Source organism: Coturnix japonica, chromosome 9 (genome assembly GCF_054131305.1).
Source record: "Coturnix japonica strain WE chromosome 9, WE-NBRP24, whole genome shotgun sequence".
NCBI lineage: Eukaryota > Metazoa > Chordata > Aves > Galliformes > Phasianidae > Coturnix > Coturnix japonica.
In genome coordinates this window covers 4,362,738-4,373,494 of record NC_140671.1, presented here as the reverse complement: position 1 = coordinate 4,373,494, position 10,757 = coordinate 4,362,738, and the positions used below count along the sequence as shown (strand labels likewise).

General features: G+C 45.5%; 1 protein-coding gene across 4 annotated transcripts; it reads left to right on the top strand.

Annotated features, from left to right (window-relative positions):
• The first annotated feature begins 344 nt into the window (after nucleotides 1-344).
• Nucleotides 345-10,046, top strand: KMT5A (lysine methyltransferase 5A). Of its 4 annotated transcripts, none has more exons than XM_085555614.1 (8): nucleotides 345-937; nucleotides 1,770-1,864; nucleotides 3,642-3,798; nucleotides 4,890-5,109; nucleotides 5,776-5,860; nucleotides 6,168-6,227; nucleotides 6,728-6,918; nucleotides 7,547-9,235. In XM_085555614.1, the coding sequence occupies exons 2-8, from the start codon at nucleotides 1,778-1,780 to the stop codon at nucleotides 7,755-7,757; spliced, it is 1,011 nt and encodes a 336-aa protein (XP_085411740.1). In that variant the 5' UTR covers nucleotides 345-937; nucleotides 1,770-1,777; the 3' UTR covers nucleotides 7,758-9,235. The 4 variants fall into 4 exon arrangements, with proteins under 4 accessions (XP_085411740.1, XP_015733305.2, XP_085411739.1 ...); XM_015877819.3 differs by lacking the exon at nucleotides 345-937 and adding an exon at nucleotides 1,296-1,488; XM_085555613.1 differs by lacking the exons at nucleotides 345-937; nucleotides 7,547-9,235 and adding an exon at nucleotides 9,873-10,046 and having other exon boundaries at nucleotides 1,400-1,864.
• Nucleotides 10,047-10,757: the final 711 nt, after the last annotated feature.

The window sequence follows — 10,757 nt, the reverse complement described above, 5'->3', positions numbered from 1 at the left end:
TCCCGCCTCCTCGGCAGCTAATTCCGGAACAAAATCGTCATTAAAGCGATGCCAACGACCGTTTCCGGCATCCTCCAAAAGCGACGTCTGAGCGTCCGGGCACGGCTCCAGGGTGGCGGCCGCGGTGGGGAAGGACGATCCGGTCCCGGTTCCCGCTGGGTGGGGGAGGGGAAGGCGGAGGCGAACGGCAGCCCGCGGTCACGTGATCGCGCCCTCTCCAAGATGGCGGCCGCGGCGAGGGTGCGGCGCTCTCGCGAGATCTGCCTCCTCGCGAGGCACGATGGGAAAAAAGCAGGGGGCGAGCTGACGTGAGGGCGCGTAGTGCGCATGTGCGGGTTGAGGCCGCGCTGAAGGGGCGCGCGATGCTCACGCGCATGCGCACTGTGAGGCGGCGGGCGGGGACCCGCGGCCGGGCGGTTCGGGCTCCGCTATGGGCGGTTCTAAGGCCCGGAACGGATGTGGGTGGTGCTGCTGGAGCGGTGCTGTGTGCAGCTGTGTGGAGCTGTGCAGCTGGGCCCTGCACACAGATGGGAGCTCTGAGTGCTTCGTTGTGCTGGCAGCACCTCGGGGCCGGCTTTACCTCACTTGTCCTGAGGAGAAGGAAGGGGACAATGGAGCTGTGTGGGGGAGAGACGCCTGTGGAACACGGCTTTGTCCTGACGAGTGTTTTATGGCCACTGATGTGACCATTGGTGCTGCAAGGAGCTGAACACTGAGAACATGGTTCCTCAGCTCATTGTACATCTGCAGGGCGGTTCTCACCATGGCAGCCCTCACACTGACACCTGTGTTCAACAGCCCTGAAGTATCGCTGTGCTTCTATAAGGACAATTCTAAAGAGTTTGAGTGTAAAATCAAAGGAAAGCGTGAGAAGCCCCGAAATCTGCTTAAAACAGAACAAAAAGCAGCAGATTGTGGTCATTCTCGGCTGGGGGAGGTGAGTTGTTGCTATTACACAGAATTACCACAGAATTACACAGGGCTGGGCAGCCCAGCCCGGTTAGAGTGATTAGAGTGACCCGGTTTCCTTTGTTGCCGTAGAGCTGAGTGTTGTTTAGTTTCCTTTGCCCTCTGCTGGCGGCCTTTAATTGCTTTAATAGACGCTGGTCGCTCCGAAAGTAATGCCTGCACTGCTGCCATAGTGCTGGGATAAAGTACTTCACCAATGCGATGGCCAATCGGTGGGCGTTCTTCCCCGGGGCAGCCAATCAGCGCTCCCGCTGCCCCTCGCACGGGCCAATCAGCGTCCAGGGGACGCACATTTAAACCCCGTCCCCGGGAGCTCGCACTGTCTTCAGTCTGACAGCCAAGGGGGCGGGGCTTGGCTCTGTGCACCAATCAGCTGCGCGGGAGCTGTTATCCGACAAACGGCTCAGCCAATGGGAGCGCGGCAGGCGGCGCGGCGTGTCCCCGCGGGGCGGTTGGCGGTGCTGGGGGAGCCGCTCGGCGGGGGCTGCTGGGCGCCGCGCCGCCACGGCATGGCTAAAGGTGAGCGGGTAACGGGGCGGGGCGTGTTACTATGGGGCTGGCGGTGTGTGGGGAAGGGCCGGGGGTGGGTACGGGACCGGGCGGTGCTGGGCTGCGGATAGAGCTCCCGGGAGGAGCGGAGAGACGGAGCTGGCGGGACTCCTCCCCCGCGCGGTGCGCGCAGCTCAACGGGAAGGGGCTGGGCCGCCGCACGGAGACCTTTAAACATGGCGCAGGACGCGGGGAACGGGACATGACCGCGGGACACGGCTCACATGGCGCTCTGCCCTCCTCGCTTCTAGGCAGGAACATGCCCAAGGCCGGGCCGGGCGGCGCGGACAAGGCGAGCCCCGAGAATAACGACAGGAAGAGCCCCGGCCGCGCCCGGGCCGGTGGGGTAAGTGTCGTCCGGGCTCCCGGTGCCGCTGTGGGTACGACCCCGGGGTGGGGTTCGGAACCGGGGCGGGATTCGGTGCGTCCTCACCGCATTGAGAGCGGCGGGAGCTGCTGTCAGCCAGTGGCCGGGCCCGGGCGCTGCCCTGCTCTGTTTCCCCGCTGTCCTCTATCTCCCATAGAGGCATCAGGCCCGATCTTGGGCTTCCCTTTGTATTTAAACCAAGCTGGGGTGAATCTTGACTATTGCGCCGAGACCCAGAGATCCTCAGCAGCCCTTAATGCGTGCTGCTGTGCTGAGAAAATCCGTGTGGTGGAGGCTCTGAACCCTGGCACAGACAAAGACGTGGCAGCCGGGAGTGCCGCGCTGCAGGCGGGGGCTGAGCGGGGAAAGGAGCGGCCCGAGAACGTGCTGTTGTGGCTCTGTCAGCGTGTGCCCACAGCACGAAGCTCCCTGGGCAGGTGGGATTGTTGCTGGCCCTCCAGGAGAGACAGCTGGATGCAGAGCTCCTGTTAAACATCGAGAATTTCACAGTCTGGGTTTCACTGCTTGTGTTTGTTAAAACCCAGCGTTGTTGTACGTCATCCTTAAAGCTCTGCTTCTGGAAATAAGTATCATTTCTGATGGACTTCTCTCGTTGTGAGAGTGGAAAGCTCTGTCTGATTTCCCAGGGTGTTCTGCTGTAATCTGAATTCCTACTGAAGCTTTTAACTGATCTGATTTTGTGTGTCAGCTGTGTACTCGTTTTTGTTAATTAAAACTTTCTTATGTACTGTGTGTTTTGTTTACTTCATTAGTTCTCGTGTGATGAGGTATATCGGAGCATTTATTTAGTCTAATGGCTGTGTTTGAGCTATTTTACTCTTCTTAACCAGTGGGAGCCTTTGAATGTTTTAAAAGAAAATACATGCGGAACTTGGTTGTTTTTTATTTCAACTGAGTTGCAGTATCTGTAAGTGCTTTTATTGAGTCAAAATACAGCCAGGATGAGCTTGTTCTGACCAAGCCGTGTCTGTTTGTCCTGACATTGGGGCCTCACAGCTCAAATCCCTGTGCCCAACATACGTATACATTCAAGCTTGGCCTGGTTGCAGAGTACCATAAAAGCAGAGGTGTGACAACTCCTTTAAGCTTTGCTGTATCTGTTCTCCTCCATGCTGGGGTCTTCAGCCTGAACCAGATTTTGAGCCTCAGCCTTGTGCTGCTTGACTGTGCCAGAGTTTCTTATGCCATCAGCAATCTTAATACTCCATTTTATATAATATAATGGATAAAAGGATAGTACTGCTCATCTCCCAAACCTCAATGAGATGGATTTCCAAAAGCTATCTTGTGTGCTGCTCAGTAGAACATATCATTAATTGCAGTAACGTTTGACACCTAATAAGCACTTGGGTAAGCTCATGCTTTCTTGGCTATGTGAGGTATGTGCTAAGCTTGGGCAGTTTCTGCTGTTATTGGTGTTTTCTTTGGCTTGCACTCTTTGAGAAGCTCAGGGTTCACAGGGTAGAAACTGGTGTTCATTATGGCTATCCTGTCCTACTACATTGCACGTAGTCCTCTTGAACTGATAGTTTTGCATTAGTAAATTTCTGGATCTTTACTCCAGATACATTTTCACGTCATAGAAATAGCAGTGGTAGCAAGGACGACGCATTAAAGCAGTGTAACTCGCATTAGTGCAGTCAGCTGTCAGCCTTGGTCTTTGCAGTACATTATGGATACCAACTGGAGGCTCCCAGCATCTCTGTAATGTGCTTTGTATGTGAATCTGTTTTAGGAGAATGCGTTTACTGGTCAATCCAAAATCTACAGCTACCTGAATCCCAACAAATCTCCTGGTGCTCGATCTCCACTTCAAGAGGAAAACTCTGTCATGTATCACGAAGGGAAATGTCAGGGCAAAGCACTAACTGAAACCAACAGAAAAGGAGATGGTAAGATTGATATTCAGATCACTTGCTCTGTGAGATGTGCTTTCCTCCCCGCCCCCAGTTTTAGAGCTGTAGGAGCTGGGCAGGTCCACTGCCCCAATTGCTTTCCCAAATCCTTCACCTTTGTCAGCAAATAGAGTCTACAAGAATGATGGTGTCCTTATCTTTTTCAGTACTGAAGTCACAGATTTACCAGGTGATTATAGAAAACAAACAAAAACCCCACAGCTGGTTTGTGTTTAAAGGTGTGGTTGTTAAGTGTGGTAACTTGTTAAAATGTTTTGATTCAAATGCATTTGCAAGTAGATGTTTGAAGCCCTGTTTAGTGCTGGGAAACGTATGGGCTGTAGCTCCCAGCTTACACCAAGAAAACTAAGATGGCTTTAGGCTTCCCTGCAGCGGAGCAGTGGCCTTTCAGCAGTGCTTCATTTCTCTAGTGAGATTGAAGCACCCATCTTGGCCCAAGGGAATTAAACCTGGTAACTGGCTTTAAGTTTAAACTTTATTCAGCTTCATTCAGTGTTTCATTTACCTCTAAGTCAGACAGCTGAGGAGGATGTGGTCAGCTCAAGGTAGGATATGCTCAACCAAGAAAATGTAACAGACCTTTTTCATGTGTGTGCTCTTTTGCTCCTGTGGATTGGTCTGAATGATATTGGCCCCATAGCACCAGCTTCTGCAGTGACTGATTGCAGCAGTGTGGGGTGCAGAGACTTCTGCTCCTTCAGGGCACGTTGTTGATTCCTTAGTAGCAACCTGAGAACTCAGGTTGTGTTTGTACCACTGACTGTGGTATGAGTTCAAGTTAGGTTCACTGCTGTTTTAACCTGTGACAAAGTACTTGCTCTTGTTTATACCTGTTCCTTTTCTCTTCTTGTACTTCCTTCTATACATAGCATAGCAGTGACTACTTGGAAATCCAGTGACAGTCTGCCTGGGTTTTAGCAGAAAGAGACTGTATCACTTATTCCCTTCCTCTTTCTCCTATTTGACAGAACTAGAAACTTGAAATAGAAACTATTGGAATCCATGTAAGAGTGCTCTGGTGTAGAAGATCTTGAATTCAGAGCCGTTCTTTATTTCTTTGTCACTAGAAAAAAAGCCTGGTGGCAATATAATTGAAGGTGCTATGAAACCAGAAGACCAGAAAGATAAAGAAAGTGGGTGCAATACCTCCGTGCTCTCTTCTGATCAAAAAAACCAAGGAACCGTAGAAACTGAGAAGACACTCCTGCCCTCAGACTGTGCTGGTGAGGCCAGTGCAAAGCCAGCTCAGAAAAAGGTGGTTAAAGCAAAACGTGGACCGAGGAGGAAGTAAGTGACTTCTGGAACCGTAGAGGCTTTTCTGCTTTGGGCCGTTTTGCACTGGGGGGTCCCTTATGTATGTTTTGCCTTCAGAGGCAAATACCTATAGCCAGACCTGGAATTATTGTTTCCCTTGCTTTGCTCCTCTTTTGGGGGACAGATTTTAAAGAAGATTCTTTAAAGATCTTTCTTATGCATCGGACTTGCAGGTGACTATTTTACAAGTGAGCAAGGCAAGAAAAAACTAATTTATGAACCATTAAGACTTATTGTGTGGACAAGTTATCTTGTCAGAAGCACGATGTTAGATTATTGTAGCTGGGGGAGTGCTGGCCGAGTTGATAAATTCACTCATGTTAATGAAATAATGTAACCTAACATTAATGAATTAATGGCCAAGCAGCTTTAATGACCTACATTTCTGGGAAGGCACGTGGGGAGACTTCAAAGTTGTAATGTGTTTTTTAGTGGCATCTCATTCTCTTGTGGTAAAAGGATTAGTAATAGAGTATGTAGCTTCTGGCTTGGAGTGCAGAGTAGTGGCAAGAATGTAGATTCATACTGATCAATGTTTAACATAACCTTAAAAACATGTATATTTTTAGATACCTATTTTAGAGGTTTAACTTCAGAAGTAGTTTAAAATGTGTGTTTCCTGCTTCTGTTATTCCTTAGAACACAAGGAAGAGCTCCAAATCGAAAAGTGACAGATTATTACCCAGTCAGAAGAAGTTCCAGGAAGAGCAAATCTGAACTGGAGGTAGTGCTTCTTGATGAAATAACAGTACTTAATGTGGTAGCAAATGTTCACTGGAAGTATTGTTTAAGAATGTTACTAAATACAGAAATATTGGTCCAGTTATTCTTAGGATAGAATCAAAATGATAATGCGTTCTTGGGGGATGTTTCTTTATTCTGTCTCTTTACAACTTAGTTTTACTAGAAAGAGGGATGGCGTGGAAAAACTGAATGTCATTGGCCAATCATTTCCTGTTATATATGGAATGAACTGCAAAAGCTGTCAACAAATAACTTGGTCTTGTTTTTTTGTCCTGTTACTTCCTCAGACCGAGGAAAGGAGGAAAATCGATGAACTAATTACAAGTGGGAAAGAAGAAGGAATGAAGGTAACAGCAGTGCTGACACTATGTGTTGTTTATGCAGTCTAGCTCTTAAAAGCACAGTGATTCTCAAAAAGCAGCAGTGTGCTGTTCACATTGTGGCTTCTAGGATAGTGACAGAGAAAACTTCTGTGTAAGGGTTGTACAGTTTACAGGCAGAGGCAGGAAGAATCAAGTATACAAGAGGGTAACTAGTTCAGCTTGTGCGACTGATCTTTCTATATCTCTGACATCTTTTTTCCTGTGCATGCTAATGGTACCCTTGAAATGGAAAAGCTTTGTTCTATCAGAGTGCATGGTAGTTATGTTGCATCCTGAAGTCACTCTATTTCTTCTGTTAGACAGTAAATTGTGCTTCCACAGCTTTGTCTGTGACATTCAGATGCTGTGCTGTGTCATCTTAAAGACAAATGTCATGTACTCCTTTCCTAGTAAACAGTTTATTGGCAGTCATGTGAGTAGCTTCCTGTTTCCCAACTGACTTTTGTTTCTTTTCAACTCAACAGATTGATTACATTGATGGCAAAGGGAGAGGAGTAATTGCTACTAAACATTTTAATCGTGGAGAATTTGTAGTTGAATATCATGGAGATCTCATAGAGATCACTGATGCAAGAAAGCGGGAGGCTGTGTATGCTCAAGATCCATCCACAGGCTGCTATATGTACTATTTTCAGTACCTCAGCAAAACGTACTGGTAAGCTGCTTTTGCTTTGTATGTTATAGATGAATAGTAGAAACTTTTGAATGCTGGTTTGTTTGTTTCTTGTTTTCATACAGTTTTGTTAGTCTGTATTTTGTTGGCTACCATGACTTAGGGAATCATCTTGGAGCACTGTTTTGCTGTCCAAGAGCCCTCTGTACCTCTGGGCTAAAAGGAACGATGGGCAACTCACAGCCCTATTCTCAGAAGCACAGCACAATCTATATGGAGAGATGTATCTACTTGGATGAGACTTCTAGCTCTGCCATGGACTTCTTCCTAAACTTTACTGTCCTGTGAAATTAACCACTTTTCCTGAGTTGTGATCGTTTTCTTTTCGAAAAGCAGTATGAACAGATAAGAAGAGAAAATCACTCCCTACAGGTGTCTCTAACTGGGTCTTTCTTCCTTCAGCACCTGTCACCAACCACACATGCATGCTTTATCACTCTGCTGTGGGTTTTTTCAACCCTCAATTTGAGTTCTTCCAAAGCCATTGCTCTGGGAACTTTTTCCTTTTTTCTTTCTAAGTCTTGTATGTATTCCTAATTCTTTATCCAGTTTGCACTCTGTTTTCCATCTTTTAATATTGTTCGTGCCTGATGTGTTCTTGTTCTTCCAGTGTTGATGCTACAAAAGAAACTAATCGTCTGGGAAGACTGATTAATCACAGCAAATGTGGCAATTGTCAAACAAAGCTTCATGACATTGATGGTGTGCCTCATCTCATATTGATAGCTTCCAGAGACATTAAAGCAGGTGAAGAACTGTTGTATGACTATGGAGACAGAAGCAAAGCTTCCATTGAAGCTCACCCGTGGCTAAAACATTAATTCTTCATCTTTTGGGTGTGGTTTTAGGTTGGTTTTTTTGGGGGGTGGTGGAGACTGAGTGCTCTGCACAGAGTCAGTGGATCTTTTTCTCCGTCCTCCCTTCCCTCAGCTTTCTTAGTGAACTGCTTACAGTGTTCTGAGCTCCATGAAAACTACGTTTTTACTTTGCAGTATTTAAATTCCTATTACGGATTTCCAAGCAGGCTCAAGTTCTCTCTTAGACTGCCAAAACTTCTGTATTGTAAAAGGAAGCCCTCCCTAGAAAACAGAACCCTTCTGCGTAGTGAGCACTGCCACCTGAGCATGCAAGGACTTGGAACTTAATCATTTGGATTGTGCTTCTGCAGTGAAATCTTGTACTCCATTTTTTTTGGGGTGGTGAACTTGACATTAGCTTTATGACAGCAAACACGCTTTTTATATGCCGATTCCTATGTTGATGGCTTGACTGCTTGTTAGGCTTCTTTTTAATGGATGCTACTGTTTCTATAATTCTCAAATAACTTGTGGTAGGGTTCTTTTTATGTCTCCAGTGTGGTATCTCGTTAGCGATTAACTTTAAATGCACTTGTGCTGAGGGAAATGGATGGTCATATTAGCTGCTTTTTTCAGAGAAATGACTCCAAGACAAACGTAGATGGATTTTGAGAGGTTGGGTTGATACTGATTGAAAATGTGGGAATTTAACTTTGCAAGAGAATCAACGTTGGACACGACTTTCTAAGATTTGGGATGGTACCTTTTTATAGTTGATGACCGATTCTTGGAGGTGATGATTCCCAGAAGGTTTTAAAGAAGCAAAACAAAAATACTCTGAAAGTTTTATTACCTTCCTATACTAATTATTGCTCCATCAGAAGTTATTTATTTACTGTGAATGCTTGAAGTAGAGCATAGTGGTTCTGTAAGTCATCTTTATATACAGCTTCAAATTGTAATGATGGAGTTTGTGCAATGAAGAAAGTATATTCCTTCTTTCCTGGTCCTGTAGGTCTGTCCAGCGTGGTCTGGTCCCGCTATCTTAAATGGGAGCTGAGTGCTAAGCATCTTGAAAATGCTTGCAATGTTACTGTTTGAGGACTATATCTGTCATGTAGGCGGGCGATAAACAATGCGGGTCCTTTACGTTAAAGATGAGTTCTTACCAATTAGAGTTTTTTGCCAAGGCAGGCTTGGCATGTTGTATAGATGAAGATGGCTGTGAGCCATTGGTCATGCTTGCTGCTGGAAGATGTCAATGAGGGATCTGTGGCTCTGCTTGTCTTTTTTTTTTCCCTCCATGTCTTAAAGGCTGCAGATGCTTCAGTTAATGCCCTCTAGGACAACCTTGCATGCCTGCCTATGTGATAGGTCAGATAGCAACATCGTGGTTGTATGCTCCAGCAGCAAGAGGTGGTGTGAAAAGTGATGTATTTTTTAAATGAAAAACTTGAAGACAATGTCTCTGTAAAATAAAGAATATATTTATTATTTATGAAGTGGCTGCTATGGTACCTGTTTGTTTCCACTGCAGATCATTAGCAGTTTGAAAGAAAGCTGTGAAAATCATTAGCCATTAAATGCTTGATGTTATTTACCATTTAACTCAAGGCCAGCTCAGCAGAGAGAGCCTTTGTATTTTCACCATTCCTGAATTAACTGGGACATCGGTTACCTTCCAGGTACTGAGTTACAGGTAAGCTTCTTTCACTGTCTTGTTTTAGTTGGCAGTGATTTCTCTCTGGTATCAGGAACAGGATACTACTGTACATTGCTGTAGCATCTGTTATACTGGAGTGCTTCCCTTCAGTGAAAATCAGAATCAAATGCTTCCTCTTGTTCTTTGTTTAAGAATTTGCTTGTTCTCTATCAGGTTAAATAACATACCCTTTCTATGTCACTCTTGTAAATGAGGAGGGAGAATCTCGTATTTTACATAAAAATTGTCTGCTGAAAAGCTTAACTGGTGATGGAGTAGCACTGCATCAGAAGATAGGAATAAAGCTGATATTGCACTGAGGATGTCTTTTGCTTTGGTAGGAGCTGTGTGTGTATGTTTGTGTCTATATTTTAATGCTGCTCAGAGAAACATTCAGTTTTGATTTTATTCTTTTTTTTTTCCCTTGTGCCTTATAGGAGAGATTCATCTTCTAACATGATGTAAAGCACTTAGCAGGGGAAGGTGCCCTGAGCTTGTGAGTTAAGAGGCAGTTCAAAGCACGTGTAAACATCTTTCAGAGGTGTGTCCTGGCTGTTGCTGATGTAGTTTTCTTCCCCCCCTCCCCAAACATAAACTATGCCCAGAAGATGCATTAAGTTTCTTCCTTGCTACTGTGTTCTAGAAAATGTCTCTGATATATGAACGAGGATTATCAGTATGTCAGAGATGGCATTAACTGTGAAGCAGCCTACCTAGGTCAGACGTCTTTGTCTCACTAGCGTACAGTTGCTAATAAATTCTGTCTGAAAGGAAACTGCAGTTTGTTGTCTGCAGAGACGTGTTTGCATTGTGCTTCTGAGCAGATGTGTGAGGTGTCCGATACCCTTCATGCTGTTCACATACGAGGGGGAATCAAAAGACTTCAGAACCTGTTTTCACTTCTAAGGAGTGTCAGATCATAGTTTGATTCCCATCACTGCTCTTTTTATGTCTGCTCACACTCTACTGCTCTTGACATTCTGCTTTTCTAAATGTGGAATTTAACTGATTTTTTTTTTTTTCCAAGCTTCTTTTCTACTATTGTTTGCCCTATAAGATACTGCTAGTGACAAATGTTGCTTCAGCTAACACTCAGCTTGTATCTGCTAATTAGAGAGGAAAAAAGCTTGTGAAAAAGACAACTGTCTAGCCCAGAAAACCTTTCTTGAAAGTGAAATGTTTGATGTATCTGTTCCAGTTGAAGCTTGTTTGCACCTCTGAAATAATACCAGTCCTTGATGTGATCAGAGTGTGATGCAACAGCTTTTCTTCCTTTGCTGTACTAGTTTTTCTTTCATCCCAACCTTAAAAGTCCACTCCTG

Excerpts from the sequence above, each read along its gene's own strand:
- KMT5A (XM_085555612.1), top strand. The coding sequence starts at position 1,520 with ATGGGGCTGGCGGTGTGTGGGGAAGGGCCGGGGGTGGGTACGGGACCG. Across the intron at positions 5,861-6,167 it reads AGAGCAAATCTGAACTGGAG|ACCGAGGAAAGGAGGAAAAT; the intron begins GTAGTGCTTCTT and ends TTACTTCCTCAG. Across the intron at positions 6,228-6,727 it reads GGAAAGAAGAAGGAATGAAG|ATTGATTACATTGATGGCAA; the intron begins GTAACAGCAGTG and ends TCAACTCAACAG.